Here is a 12,786-nt window from a genome sequence, read left to right as displayed (position 1 = left end):
AATTACTACGATGGAAATAAGAGTTGCAACGAGAAAAGAGAAATATTTTAAAATGTGAAAGGTGTTTGTCTTTTAAAACAAAATATTAGATATATTTTATTTGTATGCTCAAATATTAATGTATCATTAAGAGAGTTGTGTCAATGCACAATGTACGTGCACGATATACTGTATTATAGTGTATTGCTGATTGGGATGGAAGGCGTCCCTATCTGCATATTTTCGTGTTTGCGCATGGATTAATTTGACCGTTTGAACTACATGTTTATATTTCAAAATTCATGTACAATTTTAGATCTATATTTGATCAAGTTATGGGTCAGTTTATGGTAAGGGTAATCGATTTCAACAGTCAATTTGATTTCAGAGTACGTCATCATCTTAGACATCGTTTTCCAGAAACATATTTATAGGTATGTAGGTAGGTATCGAAGAAATTGCAAATCAACAGAATAAAATTTAGTAAGAAATTTTAATACTTTAAAACATGGTTAATATCTTGTAATAAAAATAACAATTAAAATCAGACATATTGAATATTGCACATGTTCTGATCATTAAAATTTAAAAACTTGTTCCAGTGGCATTTGTAGAGTGCCGTTACTGTAAGTACGGACAGACAGACATCCAATCGAACAGACACACGCACACTTAGCATTCATCCAGACAGGTAGTCCTTATGAGAACTTCTACCACAGAATAGGGATCACAGTTAGACGAGGGGCGCCGATCCTCCAAATACCCGAAGCCGTCTTGCGCCACCTGGCGGGGAATGCGGATGCTGGCGCCACGATTGGCTACTCCAGCAGAAAAGTCATTAATGGTTGAAGTCTCGTGAAGTCCCGTCAACCTCCGTTTGTTGTCCTCTCCTTCTTTGGGGTCGTATGCTTTAATGTGTTTATCATGGCACTTGGAAAGTTTTTCAATGGCATCTTCTATGTGTCTGAAAAAGAAGCAGGAGTTGAAGGACGGTTGCAGCAAACGTAAACAACAACAAATAATGGTCAGTGCCTTATTGAACAGATTCTACCTCGCTATAATAACAACAAGAAATCAATGAACTCACTTGATTCCTCCGTCGTCTCTCATTTTGACAGTGCTGTAATTTGTATGTGCGCCTGCGCCATTCCAATCACCTGGCATTGGCTTAGGGTCGAAGGTTACTATGACACCGAAATCTTCGGCGACTCTGTGCAGAATGTACCTGGCCACCCAGAGGTCGTCACCCACGGAGATACCCTCACAGGGGCCCACCTGGAACTCCCACTAAAACAGAAAATTCAAAATATGATTATTCTAGTACATCTGACTGTACTTGTAAACAATTCTATCGACGTTTCATCTGCGTTTGCTAATTGATTACACTTTGACCTTGACCCATTAACATGTGTTTGCATGACCTCTAAACAATTTTATTAACGTTTATCTTCATAACTAAATGATAAATCTTTGACCTTGCTCCACTAACCTGTGCAGGCATGACCTCGGCGTTACAGCCCGCGATTTTGATTCTGGCGTACAGACATGCCCTGTAGTGAGCCTCAACTATATCCCTCCCATATACCTTGTTGGCCCCCACTCCGCAGTAGTAGGGTCCTGTGAAATAAAAAGACACAAAAAATGTGGATAAAATCGTGCAGGTAAAATTACTCGTATTACATCAACTGGGTTATCTAAAGTTCTATGTACGATGACATACATTTTCGCGGAATTCTTTGATAAGAAGCTACGATTCTTTAAAATTACATTGTTGTCTGGATGATATAAAAATGCTCATTTTTTTTTTAGCAAATATTACGTAACCTTTAACATTTACTTTTTCTAGACATCGTATTTAGTTTCTGACAATATACCTTGGGGTCCTGGGAAGCCGTTCTTGGGCCATCCTAGTGGGTGTTTATCCACATCCAACATGGTATATTCCTGCTCTATTCCAAACCATGGAATTTCTTCCGCAGCCTTCTCACATACTTCATTGCAAGACTTACGGTTGTTGGATTCTAAAAAATATTAACGATACAATAAAATATAATCGACATGATTCTTTTACGTACAATATCATATCATGTTTTTAGCGGAGACGGTGATGGGTATAATGATACAGGGGCGTTAACGCTACCTGCGGGTTTGCCGTTATACTTGAAGACCTCACACATCACCAGCTTGTTTTTGCCCATCCGGAAGGGGTCGCTGTACAGTGCCACGGGGTGGAGGTACATGTCAGAGTTAGACCCCTCAGCCTGGTACGTGCTGGAGCCGTCATAGTTCCAGACAGGGCATTCTGAAGAAAATGTCATTACATCATATAAAGGTAATTTTCATGTGGGGGAAATTTTAGCGTATATATAATTTGTGTTTAATACTTTCACGGCAAAAAGAGCAATGATTGAAATATTTCTGTTATCCATATTATTTAACATATAGCTTAATCGTTGTGTTTATGAATTTGAACGCTTTTTAAATGATTCACGGTTATTTTTTAAATAATTTAGTGATGGCGTAGAATTGTCATAATAGCGCTTTTGTAGCTAATTAAATTCTTAAAACAAGAATATTATTATGAATATAATTGAAATCATTTTCTTATTACAATGTATCAAATCGTTATCTTATTAATTTATCATTTATTAAAACACATTTGGTTTTTCGTAAAATTATGATGGAGAATACCGTAAATAAATATACTGAAAACCATTTCAACTCTCACCTTTTGGGTGTTTAGGTTCAAAGTCCAATGTCCTGCACTTGGACCTGATTCCCTCCCCTGATCCGTCCACCCACAGGTACTCACACATGACCCTGTCCTCGGGCTGGGGGATCCTCATGTAGCGCTGAAGCACGGTTTTTCCAGTTTTATCCGTCATTTTGTGATCTAAAATTACAAAAACGATTTTTCTTTAAATGTGTTAAAAATTAGATTATAAAGAAAGGATTTTAAAAGACTTATTGTAAAAAAAAAACCCAATCTCCACCCGATGGAAAAAAACTTACTTGGGAAAACCAAGATTAACAAAATCAATGGAAAGAAACAGTGATTTCACTGCTTCACCTGGTCTCCGACCTCCTAATAACACTTTATCACAGCATATTCATCGAAGCAATATATAAATTCAAACAAAATTGAAAGCATCAGGCAACTTTATACCTTCACAAGTCAAAATCACGTCCGCCTGGAACCAGAATTTGGTGGAAAAAGAGCGAGATGAGGGGTGGAGTTAGTCTCCACTGATAATGAAGTGGGCCAAGACCTAGTGACACGCAACTGCAACACTGTGCGAGGTAAAGAGTGATGCAACGTCTGGCGTGCAACCTTTAGGTTACAAACTGAGGTTATCAACGAGACAAACAAACAGCAAAAAATAGATGCTTGTGTATCCAAATGAAGTCAGCTTTTGAGTTGATATCACTGACGATGAAATTCAGTGAGAAATAATCAATAAATATGTGTAAAGACGGCGTAGTAAACGAGTTTTTACAAATTGTAAACAGCGATCAGCTGTTCCTGCCGTGATTAGGTATCAGCTGATCGGCGAATGCTCAGTGAGTCAAGTCAAGGATCTACTTAAGGATGACTGAAATATGCATAATGCATAAAGCATGTACGTCTACAAGCAAACTAATAACAAGATCTCTCTCTCTCTCTCTCTCTCTCTCTCTCTCTCTCTCTCTCTCTCTCTCTCTCTCTCTCTCTCTCTCTCTCTCTGATTTGGGAACGAATGATAGACGATTCTGTACATTACCAACGTATTGTGTTATATTTTATATATTTCATTGTATTGATGAATCATTTTGCATATTTTTGCCTGTAATATGAACCTGGACATTCTAGGCTATTATTTCATTCATTATTTGTTATAACCATGATATTATTTTTTTAAAATGTATACGCCCACTGAGGGCCCTTGATTGGTGAATAAACTTAAATATAGTTGAGACTTTTCTAGTAACTCAAATTGTTATCATCCATAACTTTCAATTTTTCTTTTTTCTATACAAAACACATTAACAAACATAATACACTTACCGTTCTATCCCTTTTACTCCTTCGCGGTCAGACAGTTTTCTACACTTCCTGGAAGACGGTACTTCTTGGTTCTATTTAAAAGTACTGAGAGGGAAAGGGGCTGTCAGATTATTGAAATAATACTCCCACAGTCACCGCTACTGCTCAAAACCGCGGATGTCTAATTACTGGTATCATTCTATTTACTCGTGTACAAACAAGAAGCCACTAAGTCAATGGTTTGACGTAACTCGGACTCATATCCTAGCTGAATACAATTGACATAATAAGACTCATTTATTTATTGAATAGGTCTAAATGGAATCGGTCTAAATGATTGTTCAGGCTTTTACTTCCGCATTCTTCCCTTTCTTATCTTTCAAAGAAAAAAATTTAAAACACACCTGTTTACTTTGTTATGTAATTTTCGGGGAATTTTGGAGGTTTCTTATCAATGCGATGATGTAATGAAGTAGTAAGAAATCCACCCACATAAATTTAAAGATAACTTTTTATAAAAGAAATTTATATCAAATTTCAATTTAAACATATTTTATTGAGTAATCAAATGGATTGGGTAACCGGCAAAGCCTATGTAAATCCTCTCCAATATACAAAGTTATTGAAATCCATACCTTTGAATAAATTAGAACATAATTATAAAACCAAATAAAAGATGTACAACTTTTTTCTGCAGTGGATAATTTGATTTGTTGGTAGTGGTATTGAGAAAAGTGTCAGGCAAAAGGTTCAAAACTTAGATTGTGTTAATCCAAACTAGGTAGTTGAGAGAATGTCAACAATTGTTTTGAATGTTTAGTCAATCCTATTCCGGAAAGTGGATGAAAACCACTTCATTAATTTGTAATAATCACAAAAAAACATGTCAGAGCAAAAAGAGATCCGAACTGAATTCAAATGTAATTGAAAAAAATCATTACTGATCAATCACTCCGACATTTTCTGTGCTTGATTTTTTTCTTATTTTTTATGTGATCCAAAGAAACTTTGGAGGGCATTGTCGTTGACGATTATTTGTAATGGAAAAATATATATATAAAAAAAAATAATCATATTTAATATTTTCATATTAAAACAAACCCCTTACTGGACGAGATTTTTGTGCGAGATTGCTATAATTTACTTCGATATTTTATATTTCATTCGCTATTTACATATTTTATTATAAAAAATCCGCTGTAAAAGCCAAAACAGTTTTGCATATTTTTGTTTGTACGCGTAAAAATGTTGTTAAAGTATGTCAATGAGAAAACCAGTCTGAATGTAAATTAATACTGTATTATCAACAGGTTTATAGCTTTTGTTGAGTCAGAGTGTAGTTATATAAGACCACCCAACCAGGCTATTGAATAATATATCATATGCATACACATGTATCAACACAACAGTTCTACAGCTGTAAACATTTATGTGTATGTTAATGCCGCATGCTTGTGTAAGCCTACAATTCATTAAGAGGGCTTTATGGTCGTGGCCATTTTTAATCTTTATTAATCTCCATTACAAAGAGAGTGTTGTATGAAGATATAAAACAATTTTCAATTTCAAACCTAAAACTTGATTTTTTTTCTTTACTTAATAAAAGTCATCTTTGCTAGCCAAGGGTTTTCGGTCCACTTTGCTCCCAGTAAACATTTCTATCTTCTCCAATTCATTTTCAATTAATAGTATTTTTTGTTTCATATTTCTACTTTTTTCTTTACAGTATTCTATGCTAAGGTATTTGACATTGACACAAACAATTTTAAGAAGCTATTTTACATTTTTGGAATTTGCAGATTTTGAATCGATCAATATATGCAATATCTTAAAAGACACGAGAGAGAGAAAGAGGGAGAAATTGTTTGTTTTAAACTTTTTCTAATTGTGTGTGTGTGTGTGTGTGTGTGTGTGTGTGTGTTTGTGTGTGTGATTGTGAATTTTGATATACTGGACATGTCGCAAGTCGATATATATACCTGTTTATATAACAACTAGCTCAACTGGAAACAAGAGCAGGGTCTAACTCAAAGTTAACTAACAAATTATATGCAAGAAAAAACTATGAAGATCCAGAAATATTTTTCATGCTGAAAAATAAAACAATGAGCTACAAAATGATTTGCTTTCAAACAACATATTATATCAGAAAATTATGGAAAGGTAGATAACTCGATTTAATTGAAAACTGTTTAGCAATTTGTTATGGGTTATCTTTCTTTGGGTTTATTTAGTTTTCAATAGTTTATATTGTGTAGAAATGCCAAATTGATTTATGAAATCATACTCATGTCTTAGAATTTTTGTAAGAATTATTGAATATTGCAATTTACAATTGAAATCCATAAAATTATTTCCTAAACTGATGAAAACCATCTTCGCTAGCCAAGGGTTTTCGGTCCACTTCGTTCCCCTTTATGGGGAGCGAATTGGACCGAAAATCCTTGGCTAGCGAAGATGGCTGAAAACTGAAATTCTCACATCGCTTAAATTAGAAAAGAAAGATATTTCATACCAAATATTCTCCCTTGCCAGACAAGATGTCGAGGAAAATTTAAAGTTGATATATATTTAAAAAAAAACCCCACAAAACCTTATCAAGTAATATTATATTTCTGTGCTATCTCTCCCACGTTTGACATCAGTAATTAAAGAGCTTAACAAAATCAATTTTTATTTATATGTTCTGTAATGTTTCATATTTATACCCATATGGAATAAAAAAAAGGAATATTTTACTTGTAATATTTACATACTTCTCTAATCTCTCCCAAATCATAAATGATAGGCAATTAAAATTATACATGAATAAACGAATAAACGTAACTGTCGATCAGTACGCAGCATAGAAATAAAGAGCAACTCAGCTAGGAATAATTCACACTAAACGGTTTCCGAGTCGACCCCCCATCCCCGGGTGCAAACGCAAAATTTCAGAGTTATGCCTCTTAGAATGTTGCATCGCAATTATATACAAAGTAAATGAATGTTGCGACATTAGTTTCGTTTCGATGGCCGCTGTGTGTGAACTGACGGAACGAACCAGTAAGCAACAAGTCAAGGGAAGCCAATAGGTTATCATATACATCACGTGCTATTGTGCGTGAGCACTATAACACTGTCAGTTCATCACGTGATATCGGTAACGATTTGGTTTTCCCTCATTTGCAGGCCAGTTTATGTGTCTGTAGATCTTAAGATATATCTACCAAAACCCATCAATGGGTATCCGATAAACCCTATCAATAAAACGCCCGAAACGTCAAATGTAGAAATCTACGAAGCCGACCTTGCAAGATGGAAGTCTCATTAAGCCGAGTTTGATTTGTTGCAAAAACATGGACCCTCCTCGTTAGAGAAAAATTTTGGCTGTGACTTCACTCGTTATACTCACTAGTTTAGAGCTAATTAATAGCGAGCGCCCAATGCACCATCATTAGTCTCAGATCCAGTTCCTTTGGGGTCGAATATATCACCTTATTAAAGTAATTGGCTCATTTGGTAAGATTCGGTCCCCGATTTCTCCTGATTTATTCAATTGTAAGTACTTTTCATTTCATTTTGGTCTAAATTTTCCGTGAGGATGAGGTGATAATTTTTCTATTTCCCTGTTTCTGTTGGCTTTAGTTGTTCTTTGCATTACCTGTGGATGAAGAACACGTCATTACACGTCCATCCTTCAGGTAAGCAAGTGTCAGAGGGGAACCTGATTTGGGATACATGTCATACATTCTACCGATCTTGCGAATGTCTTTTTCGTTCCTTGCTCGACTTCTTCCTCTTCAGCCACTTTTCAGTCTTTATACACATCGCTTCATAAATACAATATTTGTGATATTTTTAAAATTGCTATAATTTACAAAAAGCAAATTGTATACACACAGTGAATTCGTCATTTATTTGTTTTTATAAGATAATGGGAATATTGATTATCATAGATACTTCAATATAAAATTACATTAAACGTACTTTTGTGGTTTGCGGTGTTAAAATGTAATTAGAATAATCTGCTGTAAGTGTTTACAACACTCCTTTGAATATTTTATATTTAAAAATCCAGTTTTAAATTGTTTAAGTTATATAACAGACCGATTAACTCTAAACATCAAACTTAGACGAACATCAGAGTGGTTGCATGGTCCATTTCTCTATCAACGTAAAACGTTAATAAACGAATACAATTCAAGTTGGCGTATTCTAACAAATAAAGTTTATTGAAAGAACAAAAAGGAAAACTAACTAAAAACGGTGTAAACTGACAGACGGACAAACAAACCTATAAAAGAGCTAACTGCAGGACAGACTTCCGAACAGAAAAAAAATTAGTCCAGAACAGAAAGTAAAAGAGGTTAAGATGAAATGGAAACGGTCAGATAGACAAGTTTAAGAGTACCCGATAACAGACATACAGGCAGATAAAAAGATCAGGGATAAATAAGTGAGAGATGAACGAAAGGGGTAGGTAAAAGTGCGACACATTAGACACGAGCCGGGGGTGGGCGCAGTAATAAGAGCGCTAAATAAAGGCCATACAAAAGTGGTAAATAACTGACAAACAGACGGACAGGTAAAAAACTGTATCACGTCTGACTGGGAGGCGATCTAGTCATTATGTTAAGAAATTCATTTCAATCGTAGTTAATCCCATTAACCGGACAAGTAAAAAACCAAAGGAAAGAGGAAGGCAGGTACAGGTTACTTGGAGCGCACTGTAACTGTGTTTAAAATACAAAAATTGTAATTTTAAACAAATTAAAACCAACTTTAAAAGATAAAGAAAGAACTAAATGCGATAAGATCTAATGATTTTTTTAAAATTTGATTTATATAAAGAAGATTATATAAAGGAGATTTGGGATAAAATAACATAAATGCCCAATGGTTTATTCGTGAAATACAAATTTGATTTTTTCTAATTAAATCTATTTGATATTATTATACTTTCATGTTAAATACTGAAATCTAATTGGTTTAGACGCAGTTGGTTATTCGTTCTATTACCCTCGGCGTTAGCAACACACTTGGCAACGGGTAACACAACGAATTGTTACATGCGCGTAAACTATGCGCGTACGGTTCGCCGTAGAATTCACTTCATTTCTATATAAAAGCAGTAATATTTTCTTTAAAATTAAGACATTGCGTATAATAGAATAAATAGTGCCTGTTTGGGAGGGTAACTGTTGAAATTAACACCCCTCGGAAACCATTGTCAACCTCCGCTTCGCGTCGGTTGCAATTGACAATGGTTGTCTCGGGGTGTCAATTTCAACAGTTACCCTCCCAAACAGGCACTATTTATATAATGTTTGCAAAAGTACAGTTTCTAACTATATATTTAGTTTTTAATATTTACACAAACGATAAGAAAAAATAATTCCCTTAAGTTTTGGTGGTATTGAACCCAAAACCTAAAAAAAAAGTTATATATAACGTTACCTATCGTCTGATGCTCTAACCACTGAGCCATTTCAGTCACAACGAAGTGCTATATCCGATCTTTGCCACGAATTTACGGACTTGTCTTATTTTTCCAAAATGTTCAATTGATGTGATACAAAATGATAATTGAAATGTAGATTGGGCCATCTCTCAACGTTTATGTTGATTAAAATCGGTTTGCTTTCCATTAGACCTTATTTAGACTATACCGTATGCCAAAACCATGGAGCAAAGACCCACTCTAAAAAAGAAAAGGCTTTGAAGTTTTAAAAAAGGACACTATCTGGAGGTTTTGATGCGCATATACACAAGTTTAAATTACTGGTATCCAAATATTGAACATATTTAAGGGTTACAAATCAATGTTATTTTAAATTAAGCTTATTTTGAAAGATTTGTTTTTAAATACAAGATTTGTTGTTATTTTAATTTTTCAGTATCTTATATATCCTTATATAGGCATTTTACATGTCTTATCTACCCATCTTCTATTTTAGATGCATGCATCAAAATTCTATATAGTGCTAATAATAAAGTATCACGCGACTGAACAAAGTACATGTATACTAGCATCGTTTGTTTGACAAAATGCAATTTAAGTTCTAGTTCTAATCCTGCTTTTAAAACGGCATAGTTATCATCATCATAACAAACAAACAATGCATGTATATGAACAAACATTATACCCATTAATTAATGCTTCGCTCACAAAAGTTATATTTGTTAAAAAGCCGTTCCTCCGATATTTTTCTTTAAATGAAAGAAAAATCATCCAATTTATTGCAGGAATAATGAGCAAGGTTACAGAAAGTAACAAAAGAGACGAATGCAAAAGAAATAAACGAAATCTATTTTGTACTTAGAATCGCGAGATAGTTCCATTGTTGCAATAACACCATTATTTTGCCCATCATTAACGATGCTGAGAACGGAGAAGTGTTGAGTTTTCTTCCCTCATTAATCCGTGGGATAACTGGCTTCGTTACCAAAGCGATCGATGCAGCACCAAAATGTCCTCCTCCATTTCTTTTATATCACCATTCGTTATTTTTTCCCTTTTCCCATTTCAGAATTTCTTTGTTTTAGGATTGGCTAGGAACTATTTAATCTACATGGACTTCTTTCATGAACAATTACGCTGGGAACAAAAAATCAAATCTTTTTTTTTTTTTTTTTACAAAAAACTATATGAGAAAAATATCCATGTATCAACTGTTTTATTATTGATGAATAAGAAAATTTAAAAAACAAAACAAAACAAATAAATTTAATAAGCGTGATTATGCGATTGTTTAAAAAAAAGCTACATAAATAAAAAAAGGACCGAAAAAATGTTCGAACACTGTTTTTAAAGAGTTTTCTTTTTCCCTGTTTGTAAAATGATGTTCTGTGATTATTATTTATTATTTTCCAATAGCATCAAAAGACACAAGTCAAAATGTGACACATGATTGGCTGGTTCTGAAAAACAGACTCTGTAATTAAATCTCATATCGCTTCTTTAGCACCTGTTCGACCTCCCCTTCCCGGATTTTGCGAGGCTGCCGGATCAAATGGAAGTTTCCGATCTGAACATTACTTTTGGAGTCCCTCATCCAATCGGCGTGCTTGATACGGTTCAGAGTAAAGCGCAGACTGGGGTTGGCGGCCAGAGCCCCTCGGATGACTTCTTTGAGCTGCATGGAGATGTTGAGGACTCGTTTGTCGGGAAACTGGATTTCTTTAGAAGCTCTTTCTTTGATGTCACTTTGGACGACCCCTAGAGGAAGCCGCCCGGTGGACATGAGGTACAAAGTGCACCCCAAGGACCAGATATCGGCATACCTGGGGTTGTAAGGCTCTTTGTTGACCATTTCAGGGGCTTGGAACCCAACAGTTCCACACTCCTCTTGAAGTAGAGGGTCACCGGTGAAAAAATACACGGCGTGTCCGAAATCGCCGATCTTTAACGTGTTCTTGGAGGTTATAAAGATGTTTTGAGTACAAATATCTCTATGGGCTATGTTTTGTAGATGAACGTATTCCAGACCATCAAAGATATTTTTGAAGTATTTCCTACATACGGGTTCTGTCAGAAAGCGTGCATCATGCAGACGCAGTAGCTGCTCCAAGTTGCCGTTTTCGCAAAATTCCATTACAATACCAAAACGGCCATGATAGCTGATGTTACTGATCCAAGACACTATGTTGCAATGTTCAAGCTCTTTCAAGATCTTCATTTCGTCCTCCATATCTGTTTTGACAGTGACTTTGGCTTTCCTTCTTGGTTTTGATGAGTTCAGTTTTAAGACCACCGGAATATACTCACTCTCTTTATAATGGTTGATTTTATGTAGATCTTGTGCCAGAATAATTGCTCCAGACCTCCCCCTAGCGAGCGTCTTTAGCGGCCGTAGCCCCGTCACTTTGGTGATATTGTGAACGAAACTGTCGTAGAAAGTGTTTCCAGTTTTGATGACCCGAGCTGGATACGAACTCAGTGGCGGGGGGTAGGCCTGGACCCACTCGTCTCCGAGGGCGCATCCTTGACGAACTATCTCGTAGTTGGCTGGGTTCGATACCCCTTCGTCTCCTGGCAAGGCTATAACATACTGATGAAGGTCGTCCGCCCCGAAATCACCGCTTGCAGACTGAGACGCCACGTTGTGAACGGACTTGGAGGACGCTTCGTTCTGTAAAGTTCCATTATCGCCTCCAATGTGCGGTTCCATTTTACGTTTTTTAGGTTCAGGTTCAAGGCTCATATCGTAAACATTTGCTTCTTGTTGCTAAAGCTCCCATAACATCATGACTGATGACAATAGACTGACGTCATCGATGTTTGTGTAAACGAAGACGTCTCTCCCGTGTTTGTGACGTTGAAAGTATAGACGTGGCTTCGCTCGAGACGTTTAATAGATTCGATATTTACGTCTTTTGATTGGCCGCAAGGTTATCCACTTGCCACAAACATAACATTTTGAAAAATTGACAATTAATGACTTAAGTATTCTTAATAATATTAATTTATGATTTAACATTTTATTTCAAAATTCAACTCATTAAAAAAACACTTCTAAAGTTTCCAAGGCATAAAATTACACCAACAATTCGAAATCATAGAATATTCATGGTACCATTGCATGTATTTATTGATATTTCAATTTATTTCTTTTAAAGACTGGTTACAAGTGTCCTCACTGACATTTTATTTTTCAAATAAAATCTGCAGTAGTATTTGAAAAATAAAATATATCAAGAAGGACACACGTATCAACACTTTGTCAAAATCACGATATTTAATTGCGACAAATCTGTATCGGAACAAAAGCTCAATATTGAAATAACTTTGCAATGTGTAC

At 35.4% G+C, this 12,786-nt stretch overlaps 2 protein-coding genes and 1 long non-coding RNA gene across 3 annotated transcripts in view; 1 reads left to right on the top strand and 2 right to left on the bottom strand.

The window, feature by feature from the left end:
* Positions 1–455: 455 nt before the first annotated feature.
* LOC105322262 (glutamine synthetase 2 cytoplasmic-like) lies at positions 456–3,190 on the bottom strand. The gene is given in 7 exon segments (NM_001308841.1): positions 456–943; positions 1,067–1,266; positions 1,469–1,596; positions 1,854–2,000; positions 2,120–2,281; positions 2,708–2,872; positions 3,146–3,190. Coding segments are annotated over 6 exon segments (1,086 nt in total). The 5' UTR covers positions 2,865–2,872; positions 3,146–3,190; the 3' UTR covers positions 456–651.
* Positions 3,191–7,560: 4,370 nt separating this feature from the next.
* The window catches only part of LOC117681573 (uncharacterized), a 13,756-nt gene continuing 8,530 nt past the window's right edge, over positions 7,561–12,786 (top strand). The window contains exon 1 of the long non-coding RNA XR_004596210.2: positions 7,561–7,686. This is a non-coding gene — a long non-coding RNA (uncharacterized lncRNA). The remainder of the gene's footprint in view (positions 7,687–12,786) is intronic.
* LOC105322263 (uncharacterized) lies at positions 10,644–12,268 on the bottom strand. Its single transcript, XM_011420903.4, has one exon. The coding sequence runs from the start codon at positions 12,187–12,189 to the stop codon at positions 10,927–10,929; it is 1,263 nt and encodes a 420-aa protein (XP_011419205.2). The 5' UTR covers positions 12,190–12,268; the 3' UTR covers positions 10,644–10,926.

Source organism: Magallana gigas, chromosome 2, assembly GCF_963853765.1.
Source record: "Magallana gigas chromosome 2, xbMagGiga1.1, whole genome shotgun sequence".
Taxonomy (NCBI): Eukaryota; Metazoa; Mollusca; class Bivalvia; order Ostreida; family Ostreidae; genus Magallana; species Magallana gigas.
Note: the sequence above shows the minus strand (reverse complement) of the source record. Positions and strands in the feature narration are given on the sequence as shown.

Excerpts from the sequence above, each read along its gene's own strand:
- LOC105322263 (XM_011420903.4), bottom strand. The coding sequence starts at position 12,189 with ATGAGCCTTGAACCTGAACCTAAAAAACGTAAAATGGAACCGCACATT.